Genomic DNA, 23,803 nt, shown 5'->3' on the forward strand with positions numbered 1-23,803 from the left:
AGGTGAGTCGCTAGGTCTCCCTGGCTCCAATCACTCTGGAGACTGAACCATGGGGGGAAAACAGGACGGGGATGAGGCCTATGGTGAGTCTGAGGGCAAGGCTGGGGCAGAGGCCCAGGACCCTCGGAGGGAGGGGAGGCCAGGCTGGGCCTGCTCTCGGGGAGCGATGGCTGGGGCTGGCCCCAGGGAGAGGGGCTGAGGGGAGTCCTGAGTCCCTGAAGGGAGGGTGTGGAAAGAGCTGATGGAAGGAAGTAGAGTCAGGGTCCTGGGAGGAGGATTGGGTTCAGGGTCTGGGGGCCTTTGCCAGGGAGACTTTGGAGAGTGAAGCTGGGGAGCTGGGGCTGGAACCTGGGTCCCTCAGGGCAGGGCCCTGGGAAGCAAAGCCTGAATGGAAGAAGGCAGGGTCAGCGTCCTGAGCAGGAGGATGGGGCTCAGGGGCCGGGAGGGTCTATGTGCTGCAGAGCCCATGAAGGGTGAGGCTGGGGTCTGGGCCCCTGTCAGGAGGAACAGCTGGGGTCCCTGTAAGGAAGAGGAGTTTCAGTCTGGACCCTGGGTCTCTGAGGGAAAAACGGTGCTAGAAGTCTGCTTCCCAGGGTCTCTGAGCAGTGACAGCAGGAGTGGGGTGTGTTTGGGGGTCCTGTGAGGCGTTAGGGCTGTGGGCCTCTGTGGAGAGGGGGCCGGGTCCTGCCTCTGGGGTCTCTGTCAGGAGGGGAAGACTTCTCAGGGTACTATGAAAGATAGGGGCAGGGGCTTCACAAGGGCTTCCTGTGAAGGGTAAGGCAAGGGGAGAGGGAGCAGGGAGCCTATCTGCAGAATCTCCGTGAGGACGCAGGGCCAGGAGCCTGTCCCAGAGACCCCTAGGATTAGGGGTGGGGTGTTCTGAGACAAGAGGGAACTGGGACACCAGCCTCTGGGCTCCCTGTGAAGCAGTAAGGGCCACAGGCCTGCCTGCAGGGTCCCTTGGGGCTTAGAGGTCTGAGCTCCTGGTCTGAAGGGGAGGGAATCCCAAGGGAGGGGCCTCCCAGAGGCAAAGCTTGGGTTCCTAAGCAGGCTAGGACAAGGAACAGTAAGGCCTCCCCAGCAGACTTCCTGGAACAGCTTTGGGTCAATCATTGATCTCATGTGTGAGAGCCATGGAGGGACAGAGTCCAGAACACCTAAGGAGAAGGAATCTCACCCCTTCCCACACTCTTGCCCAACCCTCTGCCCTCCCTGCTCTGTGCCAACACAGGACCCTAGCTGCCTGGCCCCACCTCCTCCCTGTGTGTACTCAGGGAGGACCAGGAACAGGACATGGCCACAATCTAAACCGACCACAGTCTCAACCACCCGGCTCAGGTGTCACCCTGACTGCTCACCCAGAGACTGGCAGTGGCCTGGGGTCCCTTTGGGTGGGGAGGCCTTACAGGGGCCCCTCCCTGCCCAGGTCCTGCAGGAGTTAATGCCTTTGGCTCCAGTCTCTTTCTCTGCGGCCTTGGGCCAGAGGGTGGAGGTAGGACCTGGGGCAGCTGTGGGGAGGGGCTGTGACCTCCCTGAGGTGCTCTAGATTTGTGCCCACCCTGGCCTGGGCACAGGGAGGGGAGAGGGATAAGGACTGGGGTGGGAGAGCCACTGGGGTGGCTTGACTCAGAGTCCCACATCCCAGCCAGGGGGAGACACAGGAGAAATGGGCCAGGATGGGGGCAGGAGGCGAAGGCTATTTCCCTGGCTGCCAGCCTTGAGGTGTGAGCTGGAAACAACCTGTTAAGGCCCCCTTTTCCCCTCCCTCCAAAGCCAACTTGGTGGAGTTCACGGTGAGCAGTGAAGCTGCTGCCCATGCCTTAATCCTACCTCTCCTGCTCTCCAACTTCTCCCACCAGCTCTGCCCCTGTCCATCTCCCCCTGAACTCCTGAGGTCCAGGGAGGATCCTGGGCCAGGGTAGGATCACACTGCAAGGAAGGATGTGGGAGGGACAGGACATGGGAAGAGACATCCACTCAGGCTTCACTCTCCCTACTCCTCCCCGTGCCCTCAGGGAAGCCAGCCAAATATGACCCCACCTTCCGAGGTCCCATCAGGAACAGGTAAGTTCTGGGCACCTGCCCAACTAGGGGGTGGGGGTCTTCGTTTTGCATTGTATTTGCTGAAATATTGGTAATAAGTTTATAAAAAAGAAAACTCCTGCCCCAGGAAAGTGGTGCCCTTGGGTGAACTCTTCTGTCTGGGGCAGGCACAAGGGGCCTTCTGGGGTGCTGGTGAGGTTCTGTTTCTTGACCTGGAAGCTGGCTACACGGGTGTGTGCTGTTTGGGAAAATTCATCCAGCGGGGCACTTAGGAGTTGTTTACTTTTCTGGGTCATACTTCAGAAGTTTACTCACCCAAAAAACGGTTATTTGGGGGTTTTTTTGTCATCTCCCCCACACACACCTTCCTGAGGACAAATGGAAACAAGCGCTTCTTATTTATTCCCTGGTGCATTGTGAGAAAAAGGTTTTCTTAGAAAAATAAAATAAAACCTACCGGCACACCTTCTCCAGCATCCCCCGACTCTCCAACCCGTGACTCCTCCAAACCATGCGCCCCGCCTCCCCCTCCAAAGCCTCCCCCCACTTCTCTCCCAGGAGCTGCACAGACATCATCTGCTGTGTCCTCTTCCTTGTCTTCATTCTGGGTTACATCGTGGTGGGGATCGTGGGTGAGTTTCCAGCGGGCGCGGTGCTGGGGCGGTGGTGGGAGGCGGGGAGAGCAAAGACCATCCCCGAGGCTGCTCCCCATCCCCCAAGTCCCACTCTCTGGTGATTCAACTCTCCATCTGCTTCCAGCTTGGGTGTACGGAGACCCCCGGCAAGTCCTCTACCCCAGGAACTCTACCGGTGCCTACTGCGGGGTAGGGGCTAATGAGTGAGTACAAAGGCAGGAAGAGGGGCAGATCGGGACGCCTAGTGGGCTCAGTCATTAAGCGTCTGCCTTCGGCTCAGGTCATGATCCCGGGGTCCTGGGATTGAGCCCCACGTTGGGCTCCCTGCTCAGCGGGAAGCCTGCTTCTCCCTCTGCCCGTTGTTCCCCCTGCTTGTGCGCTCGCTCTCTGACAAATAAGTAAATAAAATCTTAAAAAAAAAAAAAAGAGGGGCAGGCTCCCCAGCATGGTTCCAACACTCAGGCTCCAGATCCTTCCTCTGTTGCCCCCCGCCCGGGGGCCAAAGCCTCCCTGAGTTTCCTCAGGCGAGGCCACATTGAGCAGCCTCCATTTCTGAGCAGCTGGCTTCTGATGCCCTCCGAAAATGGGAGGCAGAGCCATGGTTAAGTGCATGGGTTTTAAAGTTCAGAATTTGGCGTTTGACTCCCCAACTGGGCTAAGTCAGTTCTGGTCGTATGGCCTTGGGCAAGGTAGTCAACCTCTCTGAGCTTTTGATTTCTTAATCTGAAACTCAGGGGGGATCCCTGAAACCATGCCATCAGTTCCGCCAGCAGGAAACTTTCAGTAAATAATAAAACCTTCCCAATGACATGGCGTTTACTACGTTCCAGGCAGATGGTGTACTTTGCACACACACACTCATTGAAACCCTACGAAGCAGGTCCTCTTACCTTACACCTGATGGGATTGAGGCAGTGGGCAGTTAAGTGACTTGCTCAAGGTCGTAAAACTCTTAGCCATTTGGTAGCAGCTTCGATGCTCAGTTACTCTGGGAAGTCTTCCGGGTGCCTCCTGTATCTTCCCAGCTGAACTGAGCTTCCTAAGGCCAGGAGCTGAGTGGTGTGCATCAGGGTATGGGCCCCACACACACTTCCACTGGGCCCACTGTATTCTTGAGCCAGGGCCCCGGCAGTCCTCCCCTTTCCCCACACCTGACCAGGTCCTGATGCCCACACTTCCTTCCCTCCCGCAGAGATAAACCGTATCTTCTGTACTTCAACATCTTCAGCTGCATTCTGGCCACCAACGTCATCGTGGTCGCTGAGAACGGCCTGCAGTGTCCCACACCCCAGGTCAGAGCCGGGGACCCACCTCTGCCCCGGTTGCCCCCAGGGTCCAGGTACCAGCCCCTCAGCACTCTCTCTGCCCCCAGGTGTGTGTGTCCTCCTGCCCCAAGGATGCATGGACGGTGGAAGCCAAGCAGCTCTCGCAGAAGGTTGGGGAGGTCTTCTACATGGCAGACAGGAACTTTTGCCTGCCAGGGGTGCCCTGGGATATGGTGAGAGCCACCTCCAGTGTCATCCCTGTGGCCAAGGAGGAGTCACCTGGGTGGGGGGACGGGGAGTTGGGTAGGTGACTATGGTGGGGGTGGGGGTGGTGCGGGGGGCTCCCTCCTTCATCCTGCTCTGTCTGTGTGTCTGTATGTCCTCCCCCAACCCCCAGCCAGTGACCCAAAGCCTGCAGCAGGAGCTCTGCCCCGGATTCCTCCTCCCTTCCACTCCAGGTGAGAAGCTGCATTCCTTCCTCGGGCAGCATCTAGTCCTGTATTCTTATTGCTCAAATGAGGAAACCAAGCCCAGAGAGAGTAAAGTCATGCAGCTTGTCTGGCCGAACTGGAATTAGCACCGGGTCTTCATTTTGCTCTCTGCATCTTGACCCTACCGTCTTGTGCACCTGCTGGGCACAGGCACCCAGGCGAGTCACAGGGCAGATGAAACTGCTCCCGGTTCGAGCTACATTTTAGGTGCAGAGATCAGAGATGTTGGCAAAGACACTGCATGAGCATCCCACAGAAACACAGCTGGGCAAATGTACCCACACACGTTAATGTCTGTGCACTGGGAGCAGACTGGATGTCCAGCCAGACTCACAAGCAAATGTGGCTGGGTACTGGGCTCGCAGTTGACTTTCTAATTTTTTCTATATGTTCTTCTTTCCAATAGTCAATGGTATTTTTTTTTCCCGCCCCCCCCGTCAATGGTATTTTTAATAGGAAAAAATTTTTAATTATAGCATGAGAAAACAGCCAATTCTCAAATAAGTACAATAAAAAGATCTCAAGTGAATGCTCCAAACTCAGATCCAGATTCCAGCACTTTCCAGCTGTGTGGTCTTGGGCCAATTACTCAACCTCTCTGAGATTTGTTTCCTCATCTTTAGAATGTAAATGCCAAAGCCAGCTTGCCTGGCAAAGTCGTTGGAAGGGTGGAGATAAAGGATTCTGTAGGCACATAATAGGTGCTGAAGGAGTTGGGGAAGGGGTGAGAAGGCTTCCTGGAGGAGGTGACATGGAGATGGAGCTGAACAGGGAGTAATGGATGGGATTTCTGGAGGGAGAACACTCAGAGAGAGGCTCAGGGAGAGCAGAAGTAGAGGTGAGGGGAAAGTGGGCTGAGCTCCGATGGTGGGGCCTTGAAGCCTGGCCAGGGAGCGTGGGCACTCCAGGGCAGAGCTGCTGGAAGTGTCTGAGCAGCAGAATGCTCTAGAGCCCGGGAATGAGGAGGCATGGTCTCCCTGACTCTTGGGCAGAGGGGGGTTGAAGGGTGGAGTATAAGGGTGGGTGGAGGGTGGAATGTAAGAGTCAGGCCAGAGGAAATGCGGGTCTCCACCTGGCAGAGACAAGGACGGGAGGAAGTGGTCCTGAGAGACCGGGAAAGAAGCTGGCTGGGGCCCCGCGGGGCAGGAACTCCCTCTTGGCTATGGAGTCAAGAGCAGCTCTCTGGGTGGGGAGGGGGGGCAAAGCCCATCTCTCCTGCCTTCCCTAAGGCCACTCGGGTGCTGGGTGGAGGCCAGAGGCTTTCAAGGCAAAGCTCTGGGCCTGCCCACCCAGGAGCCCCGGTTTTCTCCCCCCAGCTCTGGGGCGTTGTCTTCCGCTGGCGAACAGCACTCCACCCGAACTCCCAGGGATCCCCAGCAACACCTCCATCTCCCACGGGATCAGGTGGGCATCCTCCTGCCCCCACACCTCTGTCCCGTACCCCTTCCCCCCCCAAGAGCCCCATCTGACTCTGCCCCCCCACCCCGCCGAAGCGGTGTTCTTGACAGCCTCAGTGCCCGTGACATCACTGTGAAGATTTTCGAAGATGTTGCCCAGTCCTGGCATTGGATTCTTGTGTGAGTCCCTGGTCCCCCTACTCTCTCCTTCCCTGCTGCCCTCCCTCCCCCTCCTCTGGCTCCTAGCCCAATGTCTGAAGCAGAAACTTTGGACAGAGGAGGAGGAGCCCGGAGCTCAGAACTGACCCCACACCCAACAAGATTTGTAAGAGAAAGGGGATCTAACCTGGGGACATGGGGAGTGTGAGGCATTCGGGAGCCTCGGAAAGGGAGAAGATTTAGGGGCCCAGGGATGACTCTCAACTACTTCACCCTGCCTGCAGCGCCCTAGGTGTGGCTCTGGTCCTGAGCCTGCTGTTTATCCTGCTTCTGCGCCTGGTGGCCGGGCCGCTGGTGCTGGTGCTGATCCTCGGGGTGCTGGGCGTGCTGGCATACGGCATCTACCACTGCTGGGAGGAGTACCGAGTGCTGCGGGACAAGGGTGCCTCCATCAACCAGCTGGGCATCACCACCAACCTCGGCGCCTACCGCAACGTTCAGGAGACCTGGCTGGCTGCCTGTGAGTGCCCTGCCCGCTGCCGGACCACCAGCCGCCCAGGGGCTGGCCCGGCCCTTGCCGAGCCCCGGCCCTGACGCAGGCCCCTCTGCTCCCTGTCCACCCCCAGTGATCGTGCTGGCTGTGCTTGAAGGCATCCTGCTGTTGCTGCTGATCTTCCTGCGGCAGCGGATCTGCATCGCCATCGCCCTCCTGAAGGAGGCCAGCAAGTCAGAACCTGTCTGGGAGGGAGATGGGGCAGAGGACAGGGGTGCAGGCATGGCATGGCAGTGCTGGGAAGGTGGCGGGGAGCCCCGGAAGAGAAGGACAGAGTTACGCAGTGGTTAACACTGCCGCGTGACTCAGTTTGTCTGAGACTCGGTTTACCTACCTGTGAAATGGGGACAATAATAGTTTTGTTTTTTTTTTTTAAAGATTTTACTTATTTATTTGAGAGAGAGCAAGGAAGAGAGAGCATAAGCAGGGGGAGTGGCAGGCAGAGGGAGAGGGAGAAGCAGGCTTCCCGCCAAGCAGGGAGCCTGATGCGGGACTCGATCCCAGGACCCTGGGATCATGACCTGAGCCAAAGGCAGACACTCAACCGACTGAGCTGCCCAGGTGCCCGGGGGGTGGGGGCCAATAATAGTTCCTACTTCAGGGGTGCCTGGGTGGCTCAGTTGGTTAAGCGACTGCCTTCGGCTCAGGTCATGATCCTGGAGTCCAGGGATCGAGTCCCGCATCGGGCTCCCTGCTCAGTGGGGAGTCTGCTTCTCCCTCTGACCCTCCCCCCCCATGTGCTCTCTCTCTCTCTCTCATTCTCGCTCTCTCAAATGAATAAATAAATAAATAAATCTTAAAAAAAAAAATAGTTCCCTCTTCGTAGGGTTGTCATGAGGATTAAATGAGTTAGTGTCTTGTCAGGTTCCCAGAACAGGAAGCAGGCTCTCCATGAGGAGCGGGCAGAAAGGTGGCTGCCGTGGTGGTGGCTGAGGGGTGGGATGGCAGGAGCCCAGGCTTGTTCCCACCCCGGTCCTACCTGCCGAGCCCGTCAGGAGACCGGACTTTGAGGACTCTGCTCCCTTATCCTCCCTGAAGCTGCCCCAGGTGGCTCCTCTGCTACTCTGATTTCCTCTAAGGGTCCCTTGAGCCTGGTTTATTCAATTCCGTTCATTCAGTGAGCACCTACTGTGTGCCCAGCCTGGGGGACAGAGCAGGCCCTGGCAAGGGCAGCAGTGGGGACCTTATCAGGGTCAGCCCCAGGACAGGATGATGGGTGGGCGCTGGGGCCCGGGGCCATACTGATGGACTACTCTTACCTCCCTACAGGGCTGTGGGGCAGATGATGTCTACCCTGTTCTACCCTCTGGTCACCTTTGTCCTCCTGCTCATCTGCATTGTCTATTGGACCATGACTGCCCTGTATCCTTTGGCCACATGGCCAAGGCCCTTCTGAGGGGGGGTCGGTGGCGGGGTTGGGGGGGCGGCGGGGAAGGGGCAGTATTTACCTGTACAATGCCTTAGTGCAATGGGAAGAAGGTGCCCCTTTCTCCGGGCAGACACAGGCCCGCCCCTGGACAGAGTTGAAAGACTGAGCCCAGGCTGATTTCCAACCCTTTCTGCAGTGAACAACCTGCGCAAGTGCCTGGGAAGGTGTCCCTGAGGAACGTACCCGTGGAGACCCCCATGTGACTATGCCTTCTTCCTTGACTCCCCTCTGGGTACCTGGCCACATCCGGGCAACCCCAATATGTCCTCTGGGTGCCCAACGCCAGCTTGCCCGGCTGTGAGAAAGTGCAAATGAATACATCGTGCGACCCCATGGTGAGGGGATTTGGGGTGGACATGGTGGTGGGCACCAGCAGGGCTGAGGTGACCTTAGGGGCCAGCTGGTCCAAATCCCTCATTGTGCAGCAGAGACTGAGGACCAGAGAGAAAAAGGAGTTCCCTCAAGGTCACATGACAGGCCCCCAGTAGAGCCAGAAAGGGGGCCAGTAGTGGACTCTGGATCCAGTATGCCTCCCCCTCAGCCACCCCTACTCAGAGAAGGAAACTGAGGCTGGAGGAGGCGTGTGGCTCTGGGAAAGCGGGGTCGGCCCTTCCCACCCTCCCCTGAACTGGCCTCTGCCAGGAGGACTGTTAGCCACTTGGGCCTCCAGTCTCAGTCCATTCATCTGTAAAATGGAGACAATCATAATACCTGTCCCTCGGAGTGGCTGAGAAGATTGAATGACATCAGGCACGTAAAGTGCTTTGTACAATGTCTGGCACCTGATAAGAGCTGATAACTGTAGATGGGTTTTGTTTCATTTTAAAGCCTTTTTCCTGGGAACAAAGTGCCTTAGGCAATAGGCAGGTGGGGCTGAGTGGGGGGGGGCGGGGAAGAGAAGCCGCTTCCCCACACTCTGCCCTCTGGGGTTCCCAGAAAGTGCATGGGACTGCAGGGGATTTGCTGTCTTCAGAGCTTTCGTGGGGCCACCTCTTGGAAGCTGGGATGGGGCTTTGCTCCCAGGCATTAGCCCACTCTACAACAGGAGAGGGAGGGAGGTTGGTTTACATTTAGGGAGGACCCACCCTGTGCCAAGCACTAGGTATGCAAAGCTCCAAATGACCTGGTTCTCGCTTCCAGCTTGTTCAGGATCTAGCAGTGGAGACTGCTAGAAACCCACAGTTACAAAGTGGAAAGTAGTTATTTTCCTATTAAAAAATTTTGAGGGCGCCTGGGTGGCTCAGTTGGTTAAGCAACTGCCTTCGGCTCAGGTCATGATCCTGGAGTCCAGGGATCGAGTCCCGCATTGGGCTCCCTGCTCAGCGAGGAGCCTGCTTCTCCCTCTGACCCTCCCCCCTCTCATGTACTCTCTCTCATTCTCGCTCTCTCAAATAAATAAATCTTTAAAAAAAAAAATTTTTGAAGACACACAGCAATTTCAGCAATTCTTAAGATTTTTGTCACATTTGCTGGAAAGGGTTGTTGGGTTTTTTTGATTTTTGTTTTACTTCTGTGTTTTTTACTTTTTATTGTGGAAATTTTCAAACCCACACAAACTCTCACCTTCCCACTGTCCTTGTTTCATCCATCTCCACTCCCCCACCCCCCACAATCCTTTTTCCTGGAGTTTTTTAAGGTAAATTCTGGACATATGTGCCAGTTCACCCGTAAACACATCAGGATGGATCTCGACAGATAAGCACTTTTTACTTTTTTTTTTTTTAAATAATCTCTACCCCCAACGTGAGGCTCAGACTCAACTCTAAGATCAAGAGTCGCACGCTCTACAGATTGAGCCAGCCAGGTGCCCTGACAGATAAGGACTTTAAAAAGCATAACCAAAGGGGCGCCTGGGTGGCTCAGTCGGTTGAGCATCTGACTCTTGATTTCTGCTCAGATCATGATCTCAGGGCGATGACCTCAGGGTCATGGGATTGAGGCCTGGGGCAGGCCCCCTGCTCAGTGGGGAGTCTGCTTCAGATTCTCTCCCTCTCCCTCTGCTCCTCTCCCTGCTCTCTCTCTCTCTAGAAAGAAATCTTAAAAAGAAAAAAACACACAACCAAAAAAATAAAAAATAAAATAAATTTAAAAATAAATAAAAAGCCTAACCACTATACCATTATCACACCCAACAAGATTAACAATAATTCCTTAATACCATCTAATATTCCCAGTGTGTTCATTTTTGCTAGCAAGCATTTTGGTTGAAGTTGCAGAGGCTGTCTTTTTGGGGTTTTTTTAAGATTTTATTTATTTGACAGAGCACAAGCAGAGGGAGAGAGAGGGAGAAGCAGACTCCTTGCTGAGCAAGGAGCCTGATGCGGGACTCAATTCCAGGACCCTGGGATCATGACCCGGGCCGAAGGCAGCCGCTTAACCGACTGAGCCACCCAGGCGTCCCTGCAGAGGCTGTCTTAGAGGGGATTGCTGATTGAGCGCCAGGGAGAGAGCTAGGTGCTGGTCACGCTGCCTTCACACCATTCAGGCTTGGCCCATGCAGCCTGGGACCTCTTGTGCCCATATGGAGACTGAAGGAAAGCTAATTACTCTCACACACTAGGCAATCTGAACCCAACTAGAACCTGGAGAAGGATCTCCTGGAACGAAATGGCTTCCCCAACTCAGGGAGGCCGCTACTTCCCTCCCTCTACTCGGAGTGGCAGGAGTTGGCTGGGAATGACCGTACTCTGTCACCCCCAGGCCCAGCCCGTGAACTCCTCATGCCCAGGGCTGGGGTGCGTCTTCCAGAGCTACTCATCCACAGGCCTGGTTCAGCGTTCTCTCTTCAATTTGCAAATCTACGGGGTCCTGGGTCTGTTCTGGACCATCAACTGGGTACTGGCCCTGGGCCAGTGTGTCCTGGCTGGGGCCTTTGCCTCCTTCTACTGGGCCTTCCACAAGCCCCGGGACATCCCCACCTTCCCCCTGAGCTCTGCCTTCATCCGCACACTCCGGTAAGCCTGGGGCCGGGGGCTGGGAATTGTGAGCCTGGGAGTCTCAGGGGCCCTGGAGCTGCCTCTGACTGCCTGGCCCCTCTGCAGTTACCACACTGGGTCGCTGGCCTTTGGAGCCCTCATCCTGACCCTTGTGCAGATAGCCCGAGTCATTCTGGAGTACACTGACAGCAAACTGAGAGGTGAGCAGCTGGCCCCTTGGGGTGGGGCTGTCAGGGCACAGTGACCAAACATGAGCGACCCCTTTCTCCCAGGAGCCCAGAACCCTGTGGCCCGCTGCATCATGTGCTGCTTTAAGTGCTGCCTCTGGTGTCTGGAGAAGTTTATCAAGTTCCTAAACCGCAATGCCTACATCATGGTGAGCCCCGCTGCACGAGCAGCCCCTTGTTCTGGGGTCCTTGGGCTCAGGCCCCCGCCCTGGTCCAGGTAAGCTCCACACAGGTGACTCTGACCTTTCGACCCCACTCAGATCGCCATCTACGGGAAGAATTTCTGTGTCTCCGCCAAAAATGCTTTCATGCTGCTCATGCGGAACATTGTCAGGTCAGGCTCTCCCCCACCCCCAGGATCTCCTACCCAAGGCCGGCTTTGTGGGCATGCGGTGCTCAGCAGGGCCTCGAGCTTGGTTGAATGTTCTGCTGCCTTCATCTTGAAGTGTGAACGATTTTCATTTTGCATCTGTCACAGCAACTTATATAGCCAATCCAGTTCCTAGCCCTGCCAGGCCCCCTCATGCCCGACCCACCCCAACTTCCCATACAGGGTGGTCGTTCTGGATAAAGTCACAGACTTGCTGCTGCTCTTCGGGAAGCTGCTGGTGGTTGGAGGTGTCGGTAAGGGCCAGGGCTGGGAGTTACGCGGACGGAGGGCAGGGGCAGAGGGCAGCCGAGGTGACCTCAGAGGAGTGATGACACTGACCTCCAGACCTCTCCCCCAGGGGTCCTGTCCTTCTTTTTCTTCACCGGTCGCATCCAGGGGCTGGGTAGAGACTTTGAGAACCCCTTCCTCAACTATTACTGGCTGCCCATCATGGTGAGTGACTCCCCGGCTCTGCCTCACTGTCCAACCCCCTGAAGGAACTCTAACATGCCCTGGATCTTCCAGATCTCCATCCTGGGGGCCTATGTCATTGCCAGCGGCTTCTTCAGCGTTTTTGGCATGTGTGTGGACACACTCTTCCTCTGTTTCTGTGAGTGACAGCCCCTCCCACTCCCCCCAAATTTCAAGGTACCAGATTGTTTAGGGTTTTTTGGAGACTTGGGACTTCTAGAAACAGCAGCTTTGTGAGCTAAAGGAGCCAAACTCAGAGGAAGCCTCTTCTGCCATCCTCAAGCCAGGGGCTTGCGGAAGAAAAGAGGAAATGAGCTGCCAGGCTGGCAGGGTCTCCCAAGAAAGAGCATTCCGGGGCAGAGGCCTCTGGTATCTCTCCGTAGAAAATCGAAGGTAGAACGGCCACAAGAGACTTCCCAGCAGGTGGCTGTAGTGAGTGGGGATTAGCTCACCCTCCTATGACCATTGAACAACCCCATTTTTTCCCGATAAATACAGTAAGTACTGTAAACGTATTCTTTTCCTTAGGATTGTCTTAACATTTTCTCTTCCTTAGCTTATTTTATTGTAAGAATACAGTATACAGTACATATAACATACAAAATACGTGTTAACTGACTGTTACCAGTAAGGCTTTGGGTCAACAGTAGGCTATAAAATTCGGATGGAAAAAAAGCAATAGGCCGATTGTTGATTGCGTGGGGGGTCAGCGCCCCTAATCCCTGTGTCGTTCAAGAGTCAGCTCTACATCCATTCAGGGTTTAGTATGCACTGCAGTCTGCAGTACGCGGTTGACATGCATTTCTGTTCTTAAGCTCTAGCACGCTATGAACTACAGTATTACTGACCCCACTTTACCAAGAAACCGAGATTACATATAGGTTACCAAAACTGCCCAAAAGAACAGCCCGTGGTGGTGCAGCCTGAAACCAGGCAGCTAGTCTCGTCTTCCCCTATCTTCCCGGGGAGTGGGGTAGCTCCCGAGGGTCCACTCTAACGGTCTCTGTTGCGGCTCAGTGGAAGACCTGGAGAGGAACGACGGCTCCCTGGACCGGCCCTACTACATGCCCAAATCCCTTCTGAAGATCCTAGGCAGGAAAAACGAGGCGTTCCCAGGGGACAAGAAGAAGAAAAAGAAGTGAGAGACGCGGCCCTGATCCAGGGCTGCACCCCTCCTGTACAGCCTCCCAGCCTCACCCCGCCTTCCAGATCTCGATTTTGTAGTTAAAAAAAATTATTAAAGGTTGATACTTTGTTTTCTCAAAAAGTCCGGGACTTTTATTTCCTCCATGACGAATTGCAGCTTTTTTTCCGCCGCCTGGCTCTTTAAAATAGGCCCCGCCCCCTCTAACACGCCCCAGGAGCCATGGCCAATCAAAAGGTTCCTGCGGAGTGATGTCAGCCCTTCTTCATCCCAGCCAATAAGCTTCTAGTCCGGGTCACAAGTTCCGAGGCTTCAAAAGGAGCCAATTGGAAGGCCCGGTTCCGGTCATGTGAGGAGTCTCAGTGTGTGAGGGCCAATTAGAGTCGCGGAAGTGCGGCAGGTGGCTGGACTCCGGGCGGGTTGGGGGAGTTGTGGGAGGGGGGCTGGGGGGGAGTAGTAGCTGGCATTTAAAGGGCCCGGTCAGCTGACAGACTCCAGCCCGCGTCTAGCCCTGGGGGCCTGGGTCCCGGCTGCCCAGGAAGAGATGATGGCGAACCGACTCGGCACAGTGCTCCTGGGCAGGCCCGGGGGACCGCGGATGCCGGGGTTCTGGGGAGGATGTAGAGTTCAGGTATTTGCCGCGATCTTCCTGCCGCTGTTGTCTCTGGCAGAATTTGGGGCTGGGATAAGGAACGACTTCAGTCTGGTGAGTCTCCCCTCGTATTACCCATCCCAGACTCACGCGGGTCGTCTATGCCCAGCGCCCCCTGGGACGCGGGCTGCTGAGACCCCCTCCTCCGAGGGACTCTCCCGCCGCTCTCAGACCCCGTTCCCTCCATCCGCTCCCAACCCCTCTCCCTTCCCGGGCCCTTGTTCTCCTGCCCTCCGAGTCTCCTCTTCATTCGAGTTCGTTCCCTTTGGAGGTCCCCCACCCCCGCGCTGCCCGAAGGCGCCTTCTCCCCTCATAGCCCTTCCCCGGCTCCGAGCCCCCCCAGCTTTGCTCCAAACTCTCCTCCGGTTCCCCTTCCTCATTCTGCCCCCCACCCACACTCTGATCCCCAACACCCTGGCTTTCCCAGGGAAACTCGACCCGGAGCCACTATTCACCGGTCCTAAAACCCGAAGTCAAGTTTGTCCGTTGACCCTTCCTTCCTCCTCCCTTCGCAGGTTCAGCCGCTGGTGACCATGGAGCAGCTGCTGTGGGTGAGCGGGAGGCAGATCGGTTCTGTGCACACCTTCCGAATCCCGCTCATCACAACCACTCCTCAGGGCACTCTCCTTGCCTTCGCCGAGGCCAGAAAAATGTCCACATCGGATGAGGGGGCCAAGTTCATTGCTCTTCGGAGATCCACTGACCAGGGTATAAAGATGCCTGGGTGGCAAGGGCTGGTGTTGGGTTGCATGGGTGGGGAGCCTGACCTGCCCAAGGGCCCTGAGGATAGGATAGGACCACTGGGAGAGCTGGAGGCCTGGGTCCCTGAGGGGTAGAGGGAATTGAGGAGGGAAGCTGTCCAGAGCAGAGATCTAGAAATTGTGATCACCTAGGAGTTGAGCATTCAAACATTTATTGAGGAGGGAAGCTCAGAGCAGGGATCTAGACCTTATCCCTGGGGAAGAAGCCCAACTGGGGGCATCTCCCAGACTCCTCAAAAGGCAGCCCCCTCCACCCATCTCAGGCATAGCTGTCCAGAGCAGGGATCTAGAAATTGTGATCACCTAGGAGTTGAGCATTCAAACATTTATTGAGCACCTGCTATATACCAGGCCCCATTCTAGATTCTGTGAATACACTTGTGAACAAAGCAGACCAAAAATCTCTGCCCTTTTGGGGCTTATATTGTCTGTGGGGAGACAGACAATAAACATAATAAATAGGTAAATTTATTTTTTGTTGGAAAGTGATAAATATAATGGAGAGAAATAAAACGGTGCTGGAGATTGGTTGCAATTTTATTTTTTTAGTTTTTTTAAAGATTTTATTTATTTATTTATTTATTTATTTGAGAGAGATCTAGAGTGAGAGAGCACAAAGCAGAGGGAGTGGCAGAGGTATACCAGGCAGATGTCACCAGCCTGTGCAGAGGCCTCCTGGAGAGAAGTATATGAGGAATGGGAAGGAACTTGGGGGACATGATGGAGTGAGCAAGGGTGGAATAGATAAGATCAGAGAGGTGAGGTGGGGCAGGTCTTGTGGGGCCCTGGGGCCACTCTGAGGCCTTGGGTCCCTACCAAGGGGTGGAAATTAACAGGGAGTGGTAGAAAGGGCACCTTCAGAGTGCTCACCCTGGATTACTTCTCTTTTCTCTTCAGGCAGCACATGGTCTCCGACAGCTTTCATCGTAGATGATGGGGAGACCCCAGATGGGCTGAACCTGGGGGCAGTGGTGAGCGATATGGAGACAGGAGTGGTGTTCCTTTTCTATTCCCTCTGCGCTCACAAGGCTGGCTGCCAGGTGGCCTCCACCATGTTGGTGTGGAGCAAAGATGACGGGGTTTCCTGGAGCCCTCCCCGGAATCTCTCGTTGGATATTGGCACCGAGATGTTTGCCCCTGGACCAGGCTCTGGCATCCAGGTCTCTGTCCTGAGATGGGTGGAGGGGGCTGCCTTTTGAGGAGTCTGGGAGATGCCCCCAGTTGGGCTTCTTCCCCAGGGAGAAGGTCTTGTGAAGTCAGGTTTCTGCTTAGATGGCATTCCTTGGAAGAAAAGGACATCCTGGGAGGAACTGCCTCCCAAGGGAAGGTGGAACTTTGCCATCGCCTTCCATCTGGGGGTTGTCAACAGGGCCTTATTAGTCTACGTGGTACCTGTGCAGAATGGGAAAAGGCAGCCCTTGCTTTGAGCAGACACAAGCCTGTGCTGTGGTCCGTGGTGCTCAGCTTGGTGAGTGAGCACACCAAGCCTGGCTCTAAGCTCCCACGCACCCCTGTGGCTAGACCCCCGGCTCCTGCGCACAACCTGTCCTCCTGTGGACGCCCCGGCTGTCCTGAAGGAGCTCATTCTGCGAAAGAGCTCCTTGATTCAGGCAGTGGTGTTTATGGGATCCTCCTGGGACCCTCAGGAGCCGGGACAGAACTGAAGGGGACCAGATGTGTTCTCCCACTTGGGAGGTGATGGGTTCCCCTTCCCTGCCTGGGAGCCCCTTCAGTGTCTCCCTCAGTGACCGCAGCTTCCTTTCCTGCAGAAGCAGCGGGAGCCGCGGAAGGGCCGCCTCATCGTGTGTGGCCATGGGACGCTGGAGCGGGACGGGGTCTTCTGCCTCCTCAGTGATGATCACGGGGCCTCGTGGCGCTACGGCAGCGGGGTCAGCGGCATCCCCTACGGCCAGCCCAAGCGGGAGAACGACTTCAACCCCGATGAGTGCCAGGTCGGGAGGCCCTGGCGCTTCCGCACCCGCCCCGCCTGCCCTGCCTCACAGACCCAGGATCTGGCCGCCCAGCTCTGTGCCATTCCCCTTCCCCCCGCCGCCTGCTTCCTCAGGGACAGGGTCCCCGGGTCTTGCTGAAGCCCTGTTCTCCCCCACTAGCCCTACGAGCTCCCAGATGGCTCGGTCGCCATCAACGCCCGGAACCAGAACAACTACCACTGCCACTGCCGGGTAGTCCTCCGCAGCTACGACGCCTGTGACACAATACGGCCCCGGGACGTCACCTTTGACCCTGAGCTCGTGGACCCTGTGGTAGCCGCAGGAGCCATAGCCACCAGCTCCGGCATCGTCTTCTTCTCCAATCCAGCGCATCCCGAGTTCCGTGAGTGTCTGTCGGGGGGCGGGGGGGAGCCGGCGGGGGGAGCCTCCCTTATCTAGAGAAGGTGCGCCCAGAGCCCCTCCCCTGAGCCTCCCGCCCTCCCCAGGTGTGAACCTGACCCTGCGCTGGAGCTTCAGCAATGGTACCTCGTGGCGGAAAGAGACGGTCCAACTGTGGCCAGGCCCCAGCGGCTACTCCTCACTGGCAGCCCTGGAGGGCAGCATGGGTAGGAAGGACGAGGCCCCCCAGCTCTATGTCCTGTATGAGAAAGGCCGGAACCAGTACACAGAGAGCATCTCCCTGGCCAAAGTCAGCGTCTATGGGACACTCTGAGCTGTACACCTGCCCCAGGAGTAGAAGGCCTTGGACTTAGCCTTTGGGCCCATGGGTCCATAGAGATCTGCTAGAGTTGACTAAAAGACAGTTCCACCTTCCTTTAGACTCTAGCCTTTGCAAAACCAAGTCCTCTTTGACAGGGAAATCACTCTGTTAGGACTGCAAGCCTGGCTTCTTCCACACAGGAAGTCCTGCCCTCGCTTGAGAGCACTTTCTTTCCACATCATTGCTGGGTTTGGCCCCCTGCCCCTTCTGCCTTCCCGGGGCGATGACTGGTCCTTTTCTTAGGCAGGGCGAGGCAGGCCTGTAGAATTGAATAAATGCGAACTCAGGGAATTGGGGAAGGCTGAGCTTCCTCTTCGGGGTAAGATGCGGGCTATGGTGTGGGTTGGTGAAAGTTCTGGAAGGGCAATATTTGGATTCAGGGTAAAGAACTAGGTGCCCCACCCACCTTGACTATTTATAAATCGAAATATTTGTAACTTAACGTTTTTAATGAAGGAGAATGAGCATTTGTGGAGTCTGTGTGGTTCTATCAGTGCGCATCTTCATGTCCATTCTTCGTGTACACTTGTAAGAGGCTGGGAATGAGCTTTGGGGAGGAAGCTGGTGTGCTTATTGCCTGTGGAAATCGGACTTCGGCACATTAAATCCTCCTTTCCCTTTCACATTCTTCTTTCTCACAGGAAAACAGATTCATCTTCATACGTGTAATGAGGAGTAGCAGGGGGAGCCCTGTGAGATATTTAAAAATCTGCCCTGTTTCATATTGCTAAGATGGAGTCCTCTGGGAGGCAGGGGGCAGGTGTGTGAAATGCAGATGGGAAGCCTCTCACCCAGACCAACCTGGCAGAGAAATAAGCACGGTGACAAATTATGTGAGAAAATAGCACCATCCTCAGGCAGATGCTGTGAAGAGAATGGGCAGCCTACAGATGAGTGGGAGAGCCATATGTAACTTTCCTCCATATGGAGGAGGAAAGAAAATATGATGCCTAGATGAGGTGATAAGAATGTTAAAGACTGAGGAGTAAGGGTCACATTCACTTACAGTTAGAGATTCCTTTTACTTTCAACTTACTTGTCTAATTATCCTAACATCTAAGAAATGTTAGGTTAATTCATTCCGCCAGATAGGAAAAGTGGAATAATCCCACTGTGTGTGAGGATATGGTTCAGTTTTGTATTTGATCCAGAATTTGTGATAAAAAAGGTAATACTTCAATTTTTTCACTTACAGACATTTTTTTTAAAAAGATTTTATTTATTTATTTGAGAGAGAGAGAATGAGAGAGAGCGAATACATGAGAGGGGGGAGGGTCAGAGGGGGAAGCAGACTCCCTGCCGAGCAGGGAGCCCAAGCCCGATGCGGGACTCGATCCAGGGACTCCAGGATCATGACCTGATCGAAGGCAGTCGCTTAACCAACTGAGCCACCCAGGCGCCCTCACTTACAGACACTTTTAAAAACACAAAGGTAGAGAAAATAGCTTAATGAACGCCATGTACGCCCCACATGTCCAACATTTGCTTCCTCCGATTCTTTTTTCTTTTCCTTTCCTTGGTTGAAATACTTTGAAGCAGATCCCAGACTTTGTGACATTCACCCCTACGTTCTTAAGTATGCATCTCATTCTTTAAAAATGGAACATTTTATTATGTAACCATAACACCATTGCACACCCAAAACATTAACAATAATTTTTTTTTTTTTAAGATTTTATTTATTTATTTGAGACAGAGAGAATGAGAGACAGAGAGCATGAGAGGGAGGAGGGTCAGAGGGAGAAGCAGACTCCCCGCCGAGCAGGGAGCCCGATGCGGGACTCGATCCCGGGACTCCAGGATCATGACCTGAGCCGAAGGCAGTCGCTTAACCAACTAAGCCACCCAGGCGCCCCAACAATAATTCTGATATCATCTAATATCCATCCAGTCAATGTGCAAATTTCATCAAATGTCTCAATGTCTTATTTATAGTTTTGTTCAAATCAGGATCCAAAGAAAACCTATATATTTCATTTTGATGTCTCTTAAATCTAGATTAATCTGCCATCCCACCTCCCCTCTTTCAATTTTTCTTGATACCATCTATGCAGAAATAGAGACATTTATCCTATAGAACGTTCCACTCTGATTTGTCAGTTTGCTCCTCAGACTGTCATTTAACTTCTTCCTCCATCCTTCACATTTCCAGTTATCAAACCTGAAGGCCTGGCTGCCGATCCATTTTGGGGGCGGGGGCGGGGGAGAGGGCAGCAGGATAAGATCCCTTCCCAGGTGGTGTCTGCTTCCTACTGTACCCCCTCAGGGGGCAAGTACTGAGTAAAGCTGAGCTTGAGCAGTGGGTTCAGGTGGCCACAGCCTGACCCCTCCTTTGTAAGTTCCCCCCATCAACCCTCCAACTGACAATTTCATCCACAGATGGGTTTTGCCTGAACCATTTTGAGGGGTTGTGAAATGTTGATTTTTTTAATTCTATTATTTCTACCCATTACCTGAAATTCTTCAGTAAAAAGAGAGCTTTCCCTCTGGGTGCCTCGGTGGCTCAGATCGTTAAGGGTCTGCCTTTGGCTCAGGTCATGGTCCCAGGGTCCTGGGATCGAGTCCTGCATCGGGCTCCCTGCTCCTTGGGAGCCTGCTTCTCCCTCTGCCTCTCTCTCTCTGTCTCTCATGAATAAATAAATAAAAAATCTTAAAAAAAAAAAAAAAAGAGCTTTCCCTCATCAAAGCTGTTGGGTTACCCTGAAGCATTGTAGGGAAAGGCAGGATAAACGCTTAACTTCCCCCCTTTTACTTGCCAGTTCTCAGAGTAAACTGACTGATGTAATACTTTGTCTTGGCCAGTAAACCACACTGTTACCAACCACACAGGGGACATATAGAGGAAGAATCTGTGGCCGGTAGGAGGAGGCAGGGGGACATCTGAGGGAAGAAAGGAGAGAGAAACCCAGGCCCCAGGCAGCATGGCTGGTGGGGTGAGGGGGTCTGTTTTTCTAATACAGATCACAAGATAGGTATGATGCGAGAAGATCGGAGAGGATGCGAGAAGATCGGAGAGGGTGGCGTCTGCAGCAATTGGGACATCTATCTAATAGCACTAAAAATTGCACCTCTGACAAGGTCTTGCCAACAGTGCTTTTAGAAATACTGGGGGAGGGGGCGCCTGGGTGGCTCAGTCGGATAAGAGTCCGACTCTTGATCTTAGCTCAGGTCTTGATCTCAGGGTCGTGGGTTCAAGCCCAGCATGAAGCCTACTTAAAAAAAATAAAAATAAAAAAATACTGGAGGAAAGAAAGGAAATGATACCATGAATGTCTGACCCATGAGCTACTGTGTCATTTAAGTAGATGTGGCAGAAGGCTTGTGAAGAGTGACCTTGTTCCTTTTTAGCCAAGAACCATCAGCTGAGAGAGGATCCTCCCCCAGGAGGGTGTGGGGCAGAGCCCTGGGCCCCATCCCTGGGCCCCATCCCAGAACTGCAAGTTCAGTATTCTAGAATCAATCTGGGATTTGCATTTTAAATTTATTTATTTATTTATTTATTTATTTGAGAGAGAGAGAGATAAACCCTAGTGGGGTGAGGGACAGAGGGAGAGAGAATCTGGAGCAGACTCCCCTCTAAGTGAGGAGCCCATTTAGCCTAGACTTAGGAAGAATAGACTTCAAAACACTGTAGAAAAGATCTCAAGGGGAGCCTGGGTGGCATCTGCCTTCCGCTCAGGTCATGATCTCAGGGACCTGGGATCAAATCCCACATGGGGCTCCCTGCTCAGCAGGAAGCCTGCTTCTCCCTCTCTCTCTGCCCCTCCGCTCCTGCTCATTTTCTTTCTCTCAAATAAATAAATAAAATCTTAAAAAAAAAAAAAAAAGATCTCAAAAGAGAAACTGTTTCAGTAGGAAGAATTTATGTCCAAAAAACAAGTAACCCTAATAGCCGGCTGGGACCAAACCTGCTTATTTACCCCAGCACCTTGAATGCCCCCACAACAGCTGCCACATGGTGGGTGCCTCATACTGGAGGCAAGACAGATCAGGGTGGGTAAGGAGCTAGGCCAGTGGTTCTCAAAGTATGGTCCCAGATGGGCACAGGGGATCTCTTTTAATGTAAAGGGGGGATTGGAAGGAATGTCTGGAGGCTGTAAGAGGAAGGTGTAGTGCTTATCTGTACAAATGGGACAGAGCAAACATAGCCTGCAGCCTGGCCAGTGTCTCCTAGGCGAGCAGCCACATTCTAGCCTGGAGCTGGGCCCCTAACACAGGCCCCTCCCCTTCACCCACCCCCATCCCTCTCCCCAGCCCCTGGGCTCAGGACTGAACTCTGGGCTCTCTCTCCCTGTCCTCAGGCTGCCCTTAAACAGTGAGAAAAGATCATTAACAACTTAGGTTGAGCAGCAAATACCAGGGACCAGGCACCAGGTATACTTTTCACTAGTCAGTCCTCACAACCAGAAGTTGCTACCAGGAAGGAGCAGGAGGAGGTCAATCAATTTTGCCCAAAGAAAGATTAGGAGAGGGGCACCTGGGTGGCTCAGTCAGTTAAGCATCCGCCTTCCGCTCAGGTCATGATCTTGGGGTCCTGGGATTGAGCGCCGTGTTGGGTTCCCTGCTCAACCGTGGGCCTGCTTCTCTCTCTCTCTCTCCCTCTGCTGCTCCCTCTGCTTGTGCACTCTCCCTGTCAAATAAATAAAAAAAAATTTTTTTAAAGATTTTATTTATTTGACAGATATATCGAGACATAGCGAGAGAGGGAACACAAGCAGGGGGAGTGGGAGAGGGAGAAGAAGGCTTCCTGCTGAGCAGGGAACCCGATGCGGGGCTCAATCCCAGGACCCTGGGATCATGACCTGAGCCGAAGGCAGACGCGTAACGACTGAGCCACCCAGGCACCCCAATAAATAAAATCTTTTAAAAAATTTAAAAAAAGAAAGGTTAGGAGAGAAGATCTAAGGCAAAAGCCTGCACTTCTTTTTGACCACCAAAAAACCTGACTCAAATTACCACAATGAAAGAGTAGGTTTCCCTTTCCTAATACTCTGGATAGAATATTTTTAAGAACACATTTTTAGTGTAAGGCTTAGCTGGCAGAAAAGTAAGGGAAATCTTCAAAAACCATAAATAATAGAAAGCAAGAATCCAGAAAATCAAGTGGGCCTGGAGGCTCTGCTTGCCCTGCGGACATCAGCCAATGCTCAGTGCTGAAATCAGGGTTTCAGTGGATCTCAGATTTGCAGTCAGGAGATAAAGCCAGGCACCTGAGGACTGAAAATTAAACAAGAAAGTTCTTCCTGTCCCCCCAACCCATCCCCAACAAAGCAGGACTGCACTTTGGGTGCATAATTTTTAAAAATTTTTTTTAAATATTTTATTTATGGGCACCTGGGTGGCTTAGTTGGTTAAGCAACTGCCTTCGGCTCAGGTCATGATCCCAGAATCCTGGGATTGAGTCCCACATTGGGCTCCCGGCTCAGGGGGAGCCTGCTTCTCCCTCTGACCCTCTCCCCTCTCATGCTGTTTCTCGCTCGCTCGCTCTCTAATAAATAAATAAATAAAATCTTTAAAAAAAATAAAATATTTTATTTTATTTATTTATTTGAGAGAGAGAGAAACCATGAGCAGGGGTAGGGACGGAGGGAGAGGGAGAAACAGACTCCCTGCTGAGCAGGGAGCCCCAATGCAGGACTTGATCCCAGGACCCTGGGATCATGACCTGAGCCGAAAGGAGATACTTAACCTGTTTAGAGAACACCAAAAAACTTAGGAATCAAGATAAATAAAGTTTGAATGCAATATTTCTAAAAATCTAATTGGCAAACTACAGCTCACAAGTGGGCTGCCTCTTTTTGTAAACAAAGTATCAAGAGGCCACATCTTCAATGGATCAACTGGCCTCTGACTTTGTTCTGGATCAAGGTCAGGGAAGTGTCTCTGGAAAACGCCTAACAGAAGTTCACACTCCTGTGGGATTGGGACCAGAAATCACATCCTCTGTCGCCTCCAAATCTGCAAGCCACAAGTTTAGCAGTACCAGATCTTAAGCTCAGCGGTAAGTACATGTTGTTTATTAGTCTTCTTTAAAGTGTATGTAATTAGGGGCGCCTGGCTGGTTCAGTGGTAGAGCATGTGACACCTGATCTTTGGGTCATGAATTCAAGCCCCACGTTGGGCCTAGAACTTACTTTTAAAAAGTAGTAATAATAAATTGTACATTATTATTATATACACTATATATGTATATGATATATACATAGTTAACTTCTTGCCTCAGTATCTTAAGCCCATCTAATTTTGCTATGTTGCTATCAATTAACCAATTTAAGGGACATGTATTGTTTGACAATTACCGATCTTGGTTCTGTTATTTTTAAATCCCTGGAGATGTGGAGATGCCCTTGCTATTGGAGGTGGGAGCAACATCCAGGAACTATCGTGGGTCCTCTGAGGATGTCAGGCCAAACACACGGGCATTTCCTTGGCCACAATTTTAAAAACAGAGATCAGAGGAAGATCAGTGTCTCAGAATGTTTGGGTCTCAGCAAGGCATTTGATAAGGTCAAAGGGTCCACAGGGAAATTTCCTGGATAAAAAGAAGTAAGGGAATTC

General features: G+C 53.2%; 2 protein-coding genes across 8 annotated transcripts; both read left to right on the top strand.

Moving 5' to 3' along the window:
- Positions 1 to 49: 49 nt before the first annotated feature.
- SLC44A4 (solute carrier family 44 member 4) lies at positions 50 to 13,188 on the top strand. 2 transcript variants are annotated; one of them, XM_035030467.1, is made up of 21 exons: positions 50 to 83; positions 2,016 to 2,064; positions 2,602 to 2,675; positions 2,803 to 2,881; positions 3,871 to 3,970; positions 4,051 to 4,176; positions 4,341 to 4,401; positions 5,751 to 5,838; positions 5,928 to 6,011; positions 6,275 to 6,510; positions 6,617 to 6,716; positions 7,813 to 7,905; positions 8,205 to 8,307; positions 10,673 to 10,926; positions 11,014 to 11,108; positions 11,181 to 11,284; positions 11,396 to 11,469; positions 11,689 to 11,759; positions 11,864 to 11,958; positions 12,031 to 12,115; positions 12,994 to 13,188. In XM_035030467.1, the coding sequence occupies exons 1-21, from the start codon at positions 50 to 52 to the stop codon at positions 13,116 to 13,118; spliced, it is 2,130 nt and encodes a 709-aa protein (XP_034886358.1). In that variant the 3' UTR covers positions 13,119 to 13,188. The 2 variants fall into 2 exon arrangements, with proteins under 2 accessions (XP_034886358.1, XP_034886359.1); XM_035030468.1 differs by lacking the exon at positions 4,051 to 4,176.
- A 383-nt stretch (positions 13,189 to 13,571) lies between these two features.
- Positions 13,572 to 23,246, top strand: NEU1 (neuraminidase 1). 6 transcript variants are annotated; one of them, XM_035030545.1, is made up of 7 exons: positions 13,572 to 13,826; positions 14,288 to 14,480; positions 15,431 to 15,693; positions 16,303 to 16,485; positions 16,645 to 16,867; positions 16,971 to 17,090; positions 23,114 to 23,246. In XM_035030545.1, exons 1-7 carry the CDS (start codon positions 13,665 to 13,667, stop codon positions 23,236 to 23,238), a joined length of 1,269 nt encoding a protein of 422 aa, XP_034886436.1. In that variant the 5' UTR covers positions 13,572 to 13,664; the 3' UTR covers positions 23,239 to 23,246. The 6 variants fall into 6 exon arrangements, with proteins under 6 accessions (XP_034886436.1, XP_034886437.1, XP_034886440.1 ...); XM_035030546.1 differs by having other exon boundaries at positions 16,306 to 16,485; XM_035030549.1 differs by having other exon boundaries at positions 15,431 to 15,504.
- Positions 23,247 to 23,803: the final 557 nt, after the last annotated feature.

The sequence above is a fragment of the Mirounga leonina genome, unplaced genomic scaffold (genome assembly GCF_011800145.1).
Source record: "Mirounga leonina isolate KUSES-001 unplaced genomic scaffold, KU_Mleo_1.0 Mir_366, whole genome shotgun sequence".
Classification (NCBI taxonomy): domain Eukaryota; kingdom Metazoa; phylum Chordata; class Mammalia; order Carnivora; family Phocidae; genus Mirounga; species Mirounga leonina.

Excerpts from the sequence above, each read along its gene's own strand:
- SLC44A4 (XM_035030467.1), top strand. The coding sequence starts at position 50 with ATGGGGGGAAAACAGGACGGGGATGAGGCCTATG. Across the intron at positions 5,839-5,927 it reads TCCATCTCCCACGGGATCAG|CGGTGTTCTTGACAGCCTCA; the intron begins GTGGGCATCCTC and ends ACCCCGCCGAAG. Across the intron at positions 11,760-11,863 it reads GCTGGTGGTTGGAGGTGTCG|GGGTCCTGTCCTTCTTTTTC; the intron begins GTAAGGGCCAGG and ends CCTCTCCCCCAG.
- NEU1 (XM_035030545.1), top strand. The coding sequence starts at position 13,665 with ATGATGGCGAACCGACTCGGCACAGTGCTCCTGGGCAGGCCCGGGGGA. Across the intron at positions 16,486-16,644 it reads TCAACCCCGATGAGTGCCAG|CCCTACGAGCTCCCAGATGG; the intron begins GTCGGGAGGCCC and ends CTCCCCCACTAG. Across the intron at positions 17,091-23,113 it reads AGCCCTGGAGGGCAGCATGG|GTCAGGGAAGTGTCTCTGGA; the intron begins GTAGGAAGGACG and ends TTCTGGATCAAG.